Source organism: Habropoda laboriosa, unplaced genomic scaffold (genome assembly GCF_001263275.1).
Source record: "Habropoda laboriosa isolate 0110345459 unplaced genomic scaffold, ASM126327v1 scaffold801, whole genome shotgun sequence".
Taxonomy (NCBI): domain Eukaryota; kingdom Metazoa; phylum Arthropoda; class Insecta; order Hymenoptera; family Apidae; genus Habropoda; species Habropoda laboriosa.
In genome coordinates this window covers 399359-409684 of record NW_017101026.1, presented here as the reverse complement: position 1 = coordinate 409684, position 10326 = coordinate 399359, and the positions used below count along the sequence as shown (strand labels likewise).

The 10326-nt window shown below is 41.2% G+C and overlaps 1 protein-coding gene across 1 annotated transcript in view; it reads right to left on the bottom strand.

Moving 5' to 3' along the window:
* Positions 1–5955: 5955 nt before the first annotated feature.
* The window catches only part of LOC108577949 (glutamate-gated chloride channel), a 31807-nt gene continuing 27436 nt past the window's right edge, over positions 5956–10326 (bottom strand). Inside the window, exons 12-14 of the mRNA XM_017941181.1 lie at positions 10200–10250; positions 6684–6821; positions 5956–6499 (exon numbers count right to left, since the gene is read on the bottom strand). Coding sequence (XP_017796670.1) covers positions 6368–6499; positions 6684–6821; positions 10200–10250 — 321 coding nt within the window. The 3' untranslated portion in view covers positions 5956–6367. The remainder of the gene's footprint in view (positions 6500–6683; positions 6822–10199; positions 10251–10326) is intronic.

The window sequence follows — 10326 nt, the reverse complement described above, 5'->3', positions numbered from 1 at the left end:
TTTGTAACAAATAAAATTATTTTTTAAATTTTATACGAAAAGTGGCCTGATTTCGTTATTTAAGATTCTGCTAAGATAGAACAGAAACCAGAAGAAGAATGTTTAAAAAAAGCTTGGAGGAAGAATGCACGTTGCGCTATTTAAGTTGATAATTTAATATTTAATCACGTACGTTACAAACACAGCCGATAAATCAGATAATCAATCGTCGTTACGATATAACAACAATAATTTCAATAATAATAATAATCAATAATAATAATAATAATAATAATAATGGTAATAATAATTAATAAATAACGCTTACGATTAGAAACGATTTATCAATGTATGTATATACTTAATAAGTATGCAATTTCGTGTGAATTAATTTTATCATAATAATGTATTGATGTTGAGATCGCGGCCGTTCGAGGCGCGACAAGTTTTATGCATTGTGCATGTTGGCATAATTATTTTATGTGATGCGTTTTGTAATGCGTGTGGATCAGGTCTACGTGTATTTACGCACTTGTATATGTATTTGTATATGCATATAAATCAGTGTTTTTTCTTTCTTTTCTTAAAAAATAATCTCGATACTTGAATTTTGCATTTTCGATGTATTTAAGAAAGTGTAAATAAGAAAAGATCTTTTCCATCGTTTATCTCTCATTGTACATTGTAGGTGTTTTGTTTCTTTTCTCTTTTTTTTTTTCTTTTTCGTTTTGTCTTTTTCACGACGAAAGAAATGTATACGGTACTGGTACTGGGCTTAGTGCTCGTTAGAGTCGAGATTGATGTATTTTGTTTGCTTTTTTTTTTCACCTATTTTCACTTTTTTCTCTTTTTCGCCCCTTTCTCGTTTCGTTATGTTATCGATCGTAGTAAGTTCGATCGTGAAAGGAAAAAATTGTCGCGTGTTCGCAAAGCCTTTGTTAGAAAAGTCAATTACAATTATATTCCGATCGGGTATTCCCCCGCCACTTCCTAGTTCACGTGAAATTTGCCTGAAATATTGGAAAAATAGTCGCGCGCATTCGTTCTGAACCACCACCAACACGTTTGCCTCTCCCTAATAACATCACAGCTTTTTTTCGCTCTCCTCTCTCCCTTCCTCTCGTTACAATATCATCGCTCAAGCCTCGTGTTTCGTATCCTATTCGATTTAACTACGTTTGAATCGGATCGAGGTTAAACGTGCATAATATGTAACTGCGAACGTGTAATCGATTTACGGTAATTACAAGTAATCGTTTGCAACGATATACAATGTTAATCGTCGGTAATGTAAATTACACAACGGCAACGACGATGACAGGTGTCGATGGGCAATGAGGATAAAATTTTCCGTTACCATATGTTGTAAAATAGCGAGCAACGACGATAAACTTAACGATATCCATAGAACAGTAGAGCTTGTTAATAGAAAGTAAATAACGTGTTGGATAAACAGTAACGGTGAACAAGTGAATCGGATCAACGATGCGATTATTATACATATAACTCCTACGCTAAGAGAATTCTCTTCTTTTCTTTTTTTTTTTTGTCGAAATTGCATATAATACTCGAGAATGTTATCGATCTTTAATGTAGTAACGTTTATAAGGCTCGTCTAATACAGTCTCGTCTCGTCTCGTCTCGTCTCGTCTCTTCCTCCTCCCTTCGATTCCGTTTTTCCAAAACGTAGCATTCTAAGAAGCGAATCGATTTTCTATTTATTATTACGCATACCTTACGCTCGCGTTACACACAATTCACAGAGTGCTTTTTCCTATCCGTGCATCACTCCGATAGATGCAGTGAAAAGGTAGAAAAATAACAAGAATAGAATTGGATAGACTAGTAGAGAATCGAACAAACATACACGTGGACGTTTCATGTTACCGTAAAAGTCCGACGATGGTCGCGTTGCTCGTTTTCCTTTTCTTTTCCAAGCGATAATAGTGCTGGTGTACACAATTCGGACATTTTACTTAAACATCTACAGAAACTTGGACACGTCTCTCCTCCCCTTCACCCCTTCTCCCAGCAACCTTCGTACAAAATCATTCGCCGTGTCATCGTATAATCGAGCGTAATCGAATTTTCATCCTCGTTTAGACGAGAAAGAATAAGCGTAATGAAATTCGACACGACGCGCGCGCGTTTTACGAAAAGAAAGGCTAACTTCTAACGTTCATTCCACGTATAATCTTTGGTTCTTGCGTTTCATAAACCAGCATATGTAGTATGTAAAAGAACCGTTTGTATCCGTCAGTATCTAATTAATCTTAACGATAAATTGCTTGCCAAGGGCTAAATCGACGCGATTGTTCGAATCGAACACGATGCTTTTCTTTACACGCTTTGGTTTACACGCTCGATTGGTGCGCGCGAAAGCTACACGGAACGAGTTGTCCCTCGACAAATATTAGCCTAAGAATGTTTCGATGCGAAACGCACAACGGAAATCCACAGTAAGTACGTGTCTGCCTTTAAAAACTTCTTTTCGACCCTCTTTTGCTGCGTCTCGCTATCGCAGGTATTTCTTTCTCTCTCTCTCTGACATATTCTAATAAATATATACATATATAATACGTTCGAGTTGCCGGTAGCATAGAAAATCTCTTCGAATAATTTCTACTCCAATGGACGATCGTTCCGCGAATCACGAGGCGTTCTTTTAGCCACCGCGTTTTCCACATTTTACACTTTCGGCAAGAATAAACGATAACGCATCGGTAAAAAGCTGGCTGAAGCTTCTGGAAAAAATGCAACGTTCGTCGTCGATCTGTATATTTGGTAAATCGCGGAAAATTGACCACGACGCGACGACGACGAGGCTTGTAGCGCGTTTGCTCCTATTCCACGATAATTCACTCTTCGTTTCGCCATTTTTTCCCTGTAATAAGGTTCCTTAATACTGTCTTACCTATCTAAACGTCGATGGCTAACGATTACACGCGCTTACAAAATCATCATATTAATTAAACTTAATTTAACAATGTTGTACGTAAGAGGGAACAGAGAGCGCTAAGTCCGTCGTGTATCAGCTACAGTAGGAATGTTGGCGGTACATAAGTACTTAGATATAAAAACTAAGAAATATAGAAACGATCATTCGGATATTAATTTCGATTGGCAACACTTATACTCGACGAATATTATCACCGTCTTCTCGTGTAGCGAGGTTACACGGTGACGATGTGAAACGAAGGGTGAATCAATCTTTGATATACGTTCTTGTTAGGAGGCCCCGCAACAACTGCAGCTAATTATACCACGCTAAAGATTTAGGATTACGTGTTTTTTGGTCCGTGGAGTATTATACGTTAACGACGTTAATTTATTTGTTTATTTATCGACGCTAGCACCTTATCGCCTAAACCACTGTTTCTTTCTTTTTTTCCTTTTTTTTCTTTTTTTATCATTTTCGTTCACTCGTGGCTGCTGGTGACGACGACCCGTATAAAACACAGCAATTCATCCCTTCTTCTATTTTTTATTCCATCGACTCCTCCCCCCTTGCCAAGCACGGCGAATCTTTTACCCCCTTCGGCTTTCTCGCAACGGGAGGAAAAAGGGAAGAAAAATTCGCCGAGTCTGGAGAGAGAGAGAGAGAGAGCGATCTTCGTCGACTCGAAGCTTGATACTACTAATACTAATTTTCCGCTAGGTGTCGAGAATCCTGTTCGTTTCCTGATCGGCCTGAACGTGCGGCGGGCCCTACGCAGTTTAATTCGTTGTGTGAATTACGCGTTATTCTCCAAGAATATTACTTTTATTTCTCCGTTATTTTACCGGTGCCCGTTCTCTGTCACCCGATCCTAATTGTCGTAATCGTAGTAAATATCATAGCTCGATAATAAGTACGGTATAATTATTATATCTGTCACAGTTTAGATAAACATTCGATTCTTTCCTTTTATTTTATATTTTAGACTCGCGACATAGATACGTGCCGATAAAGTGAATTGAAATTTATAACCGGTTCATCGGTGGAAACCGATGTAATTATGCTCTATAGACACGTAACACGTGAAATACGTTTCCTTGTGTAACACACGCGCGTACCTGTGCTACGCGCAGGTTACACCACACGTTTTTGAGCTTGGTGTTTTTCTTTTTTCTTTTCTTTTTGCCACAGGCAAAAATATCCCCAACGATTGGCTCCCGCGGTTTATTCAGAACGCGCGAGCGAATCCGCGAAAGCACGATCAGAAATTGAATGATTAGTTTTGGTCTGCGATTGATAATATTGCTCAAAGTATCGAAGAATCGACCTTTTTTCTTTTTTTTCTTTTTCTCCCCGTCGTTTTTCCTCCTATGTATAATAATTACATCTCATTGAAAGTTCGCAGTAAGAATAACGTTTACAAATAGCAATAACGATATAAGTAGCACGGTAGCAGCGGTATTTTAGTAGTTTAGTGGTAGTGGTAATAATATAGTTACTTCTTTTAGTGGTAACAATAGCAATAGTAGTAGTAGTAGTAGTAGTAGTAGTAATAGTAGTAATAGTAGTAATAGCAGTAATAATGATCGTGACAACGACGATGGTAGTAATTAACGAATAACGATAACAATAATAATGTTAACGGTAATGGTGGTAATGGTAATAATAACGACGGTGTCGATGCTATCCATAATAATAGATAAACACCGGCTACTCGGGAGAAACGTCGAATTATTTAGCACTGAAATCACATTATTCCGAAAAAATTTCCTCTCGGATTTTCATCGTTCCAAAAAAGAGAAAAACAAACATCGCGCGATTACTTTCGATCTTCCTATTGTCTGGATAGAATTTTCTTTGCTTTCCCTCCTTCTACGTTCCTCTTAAACTTATTTATTCGTCTTTTTCTTCTTTTTCTTTATTTTGGTTTCTCGAGGGCAAAGCGTCGGAGCGTCGCTCAAGCATCGAGTTTATATATGGGCACTTTCGTTAGATTTAATCGCAAGCTTTACCCGTATTACGTTAATTTCCCCCTGTGTGTCTGTGTCTCTGTGTGCGTGTGCGTGTTCTTGTTCATCGTATCTCCGAATTTCGCTGAAAACGAGCAATGAGAAAGGTATAAAAGATCGAAAACACAGAAAACACAGAGAGAGAGAGAGAGAGAGAGAGAGAGAGAGAGAGAGAGAGAGAGAGAGAGAAAAGGAAAAAAGAAGAAAAAAAAGGACGAGGAAATGTACTATCTATGTATGCGATTGTTCGATTGGAAAGATCCGGTGTAAGTAAGGTGTGTATGTCGCAACTTGTTCAGTCCAACGTTTGTCTCGCCTTTCCTTCTATCGCATCGATCGCAACCAGGTAGAGTACAAATTGTTAAAGCTACATTCGACGCGAAAGCTACCCTGAACGATCGAAAAGAGATTACACATCGTGGGTACTTGCGATACGTAAGTACTTAAGTATATACGCGAATACCTACATTGTTCAGATGAAACGACGATTGATTAACCAAATTTATATATATATATATATATGTATGTGTGGGTGTGTGGGTGTGTGGGTGTGTGTGTGTGGGTGCGGATGCGGGGGTGTACGCGTGTGTACATGTATGTATGTACTTATGTATGTATATATTTGTTTGTTTTTGTACAGCGGAATTGTATGCTTTGCAGCCCTGCGCTCCCTCAGTTGAAAGCGAACGTCTTTATTTACTTTTCCTTTAAAGGTCTACGAATATAGAGCTAACCTGCGATCACGTTGATTTATTTCTTTTTTTCTCCATTGCCGCGAGTCGATAATCGATAATCGATAAAGTACGGAAAAAAGGTCGATATTTAAGTAAAAGGCGAATCACGAGATAGCGATTTCATGGACGACACTTGCATCGACCTTCTCTATTCTTTAGTGAGTTTACAAGTACAATAACGTTCCTTAATTAGGTAAATTTGATTTGTTTTTAGCTAGCTTTCAAGAAGCATCCCCGAATTAGCGGGCGTGACTATCCGACAGTTAGAAGGAAAAAGTAAAGAAACGAACGTGCCTTGTGTCTCTCCATTTGTCTATTCTCTCCCTCTCTGCCTCTCGTCGTGTGTGTGTACGTCCTTGGTCGATCATCCGCTCGAGGATCGAGCTCTTTCGATAAAGAGTGCTTTTTTAAGAATTATCACATGTGAGAAAAGATGAGGAAGGGGCGAATCCACCGATTCGAGTATCTCCCGCCCACGATTTTCCTTGAAGAAGCCTAACCACAACCTAACGCCTCTCTCTCTCTCGATAATGTTTCGATTTTAGCGAGCCGAAACAACACTTTCGTCTGTCTTCTCTTCTTTCCTTTTCTTCGACGATCCTCCCCTCCCCTCCCGAAACGGGCACATTATTTCCCTTGGAATCTCTGGCGAATAATAATCGGATCGAAGGTGGAATTTGTTCGATCGTCGCCCCTCTGGTGCCGGTCTACGAGGTGCCTTTGTAGTGGATGAAGAAAAAGGTGAGGAACATGAAATAGGCGACCGGAAAGGTGATTCTTGCTATCACGTCGATCGTCTTTGCCACTCTTATCGGATGGGGTGGCTCCTTTTTCCGTAGCTGCAACAAAATCGTTGGGGGGTTGCTCAAATTGTTCGCCAGAAGGTGAATATACTCGTATTGTACTTACACGTATGTACAGAGACATGTGCGACGTAAGAGGGAAACGGCGAGGATATTGATCGTCGGAAATAGGAAGCTAGATGTTTCGTGGCTGATAGAGGAATATAGTTAATTAACATACCTCGGCTGTGCATCCATTGGTGGTGGTGTGCGTGCAAGGGTTGGGTCCACAGTTGGTGCAGGTTACGATCTCGTTCGGTCCTGTCGTAGCTCCGGTCGGTGGACCGCCCTCTCGCTTCTTTTTACCCTGCGACAGGGTCTCCGTAGAAGAAACTTATATTCTTACGATCTTTCGTTTAAACAACGATCCATCCTTCGACCAATTTCTCTATCCCCACTCCCACACATACGTACATACATATGTATTTCTTCCTTTCGGTCACCGATATGTCCAAAGCGAGGAGGAGAACAAACCCGTATACACATATGCATGTACGTATGTAGAGCCGATAAAAAAAAGAATTTTAGTTCGGGGGAAATTTTCGTTGGATGGCAGCAGCTTTTGTTCAGCTTCTAACGGTAATCGATCGTTCGAGATGACAAGCATAAGTTAAGCGTGACGAAGGCTTTGATCGAGGCGAACAAGCTTGTTGCACGTAGAGGCGTGTGAAATTCGGAAAGTTGCCGCGCGCCAGTCCTTCGATAATCCTCCGCCGATACTCTCGCGCAACCTAACCCAACCTTATTCTTTTCTTCTTTTCCCTTTCGTACAACGCGAGAAATCGTCTCCATTCGCCAACTTGACACTTCATTTTTGATCGAAAAGCGAATCGTTGTTTCTCTTAACCGATACATGTTGTACGTATACAGATATGGATCAACACTTTCGTGCCTCTGCGTATAACTTACAAATTACATGCCGTATAACATCTACGTTTCACGTTGTCGCACATCGGACTCGAATCGTTTCGACAATCGAGCGTACATCTGCCTTTCTTTCGAAATGTAATCAAGAAATATCTCATCTCGATTCCGACGTGAACAACTGTATTTACATCTCTAAGTCGTCGTTTCGAATCTGTGTTCCTCGAACACAGGTTCTCCGCATAATGAATCGTTCAACGGTAACGGTCTCGCGACCAACAATTTTCTTCACCGTTTTCGCCCAGTTTAACGCTTCCTCTCGATCCACTTCACCGTAAATTCACCAATTTCTCACCAATCTCTGTTCCCGTTTTCCTTCCATCGATATTTTCGTTAAACTGGGCGAACGTCAGAGCGGATTCTTGTACCGGCCAGTTGCGTTTGAGAAAGGTAGTTTTAATGTCAAGCTTTTATATGCTACATGTCAAGCTTCAATCGGGGTAAGTTCAATGGCAAAAAGCGATTTTTGATGTCACAAAAGAAAAGAAAAGAATGATGTATTATATACACAAGTACGTAAGTATATACGGCTGATCACACGGTTAAGAGGAAAGAAAGGCAACTAAACGGCGAATAAATTGCGGCAATTGAATGACTCGTCGACGCGCGTCGCGTCGCTATTTCTTCTTTCCAATTTTTTATCGCGTCGTTACCTCTAAAATCATCGTTCGGATGAATCTTCGAAAAGAGGAAAAAAATGGAAAAAGAAAGAACGACGATACTTCTCCGCGCGAAAGTTTCTTTTGTCTTGTTTTGTCTTTGTCCCGTCGAGAGTTGGATGAGAGAAGCTAAGAGGATCGTCGAAGATTGTAAAATATGTTTGTTCCTTTTTTGTTTTTTTTTTCTTCAAAATTCGTCGAATTGCATAGTTGGGGAAGTTTGTTTATTCGGTTCGACGAAAACACGAGATCGTAATCGAAAATGAAAAGCACCGCTCGCAAATCAAAGGATACAAGCGAATCGTCGCCGCCACTCTCTCGCTACTACTCGAAACTGTCTGCAAAAATCAACCCTTTACTCAAGCAAAGCGTTACGCAATTCATTTACCGTTCTCCTCGCATACACACGCGGTTCTCTTCTTCACTTTACCGGTCCTTCGATCTGCAAGCGAATGTCCGGCTCGAGTAATCGCTTTCACCGCCAGTCGAGAGTTCGTTCCTTTTCAGTTAACCGAGCAAAACGCGACAGCGAACACAAGCGTGTAACACGTCTTCCTTTTCACAGAGGTACCACGGAGAACAGAGAACGTTTTTTTCTTTTTCTTTTCACTCGAGCGTAACCGCTGATTCGAATCGCGACGGAATAATCGTACGTAGTTTTCGTCAAGGCAACGAGGTACAGTGTAATTCGAAGAAAATCTTATCGGACACGTTTGTCGTGTGCGTGCAAATTACACTTTTCTCCCATGCAGTCGCATGCGTTCCATACATAATACGTACAGTTCAAGGTATCCCCCTGTCATCGATTCAAAATGCGGATTCATGCACAACGGCGATACGCTCGTTCGATTTACAACAGCTTCTCCTTCTCCTCCTTCCCACCTACTCTCACATTTCGAACAAACAAGATACGCAAATATCGAAACGACCAAGATTGCAAATCCAACGAGCGCGTCTCGTTGGTAAAGAGTTGGTAGAGTAGAGAAACGAGCACAAAGATTCAGCGAGCACAGATTCTACCCAAGGTTAAGCTACTACATACTCGCAACGTTCTACCTTTCGTTCATACAGATTGCTCGCCAAATTCGTCGTAAAACCGTATGGAACAAGCGGCGAGAAAATTGGAGAAAATTGATATATCTGTGACGATTGTGAGAGATCGTATAGAGAATTTTGCGGCATTCTGTAAAGCAGTCTACACAGCGGTTGCATCGGCGTGTCTCTGCTACCGGAAACTGGAGAACGAGGAGAGAACGAGCGACAGAGAGATAGAGAGAAAGGAGGTGAAAGAGAAACAGAGAGAGAAAGGTGGAGGTGGAGTGATATAGAGAAATGGCACGAGCAGAGGCGGGAAGAGTACAATTAGCAAGGTGAGGGTTGGTGGTGGTCGAGAGGGGCGTTCTTCGACAAACATTTCGTACCTCCAAATGAAATTCTCCCATTCGGAATTACATTATCGATTATCGATACACCCTTCCCCGCTCGGTCAGAGCGGGAGCGAAAAAAATTACGCGAGCGGCCAACGAAATTTACCTTATTACACTTACTTTCGGTCGGACAAAGAAAACCCCTCTCGACAAAGCTCTCGTTAAAACGCGCAGCGAAATAGGGCCAGAGAAAGATAAAGGTTTTTCTTTTTTTTTTTTGTTTTTCGTTCCCTCGAACGATAGCAAGAGAGAACAAGTGTGTCCATGTGTTTACGCCGTGTATGTACGTGGTGTGTGTGTGTGTGTGTGTGTGTGTTGAGTATAAGTGTCGCGTATGCGTGTGTACTGTGTACGTACATGTGTGTGTCTGCGTGTGGTTCGTCAGGACGCGGTTAAGACCTTGCACGTGCACACCACTTTTTTTCCCCAATTTCTGCGGGTTGTTTGAGAAAACGAAAGAAACAGAGAGAAAGAGAAAAATATACACGTGGAGGAGAAGAAGGGTTGCATCCCCGCGCGTCAGTTATTCCTGGTTTCGTCGTTTCGACGGATACACGCGAGACGTGAATGGAACACGAGTAGTATCGTAGATATTGTTATCGTGATCGATATACAGTATAGATTGGGTTTTCTGTTCGGGTAACGCGCGAAGTCGTGACCGCGCCCTAATGCTATCTGGGGTCTTACCAAGGGGCTGGCCAATATTATCCCTATCCTGCTGAGCACCGCTGGGAGCCGCTGCAACATCACAGACACCAAACAAAGAGACTTACTCACCAACATTTCCACCAACCAAATTCTTACTAATTTTTTT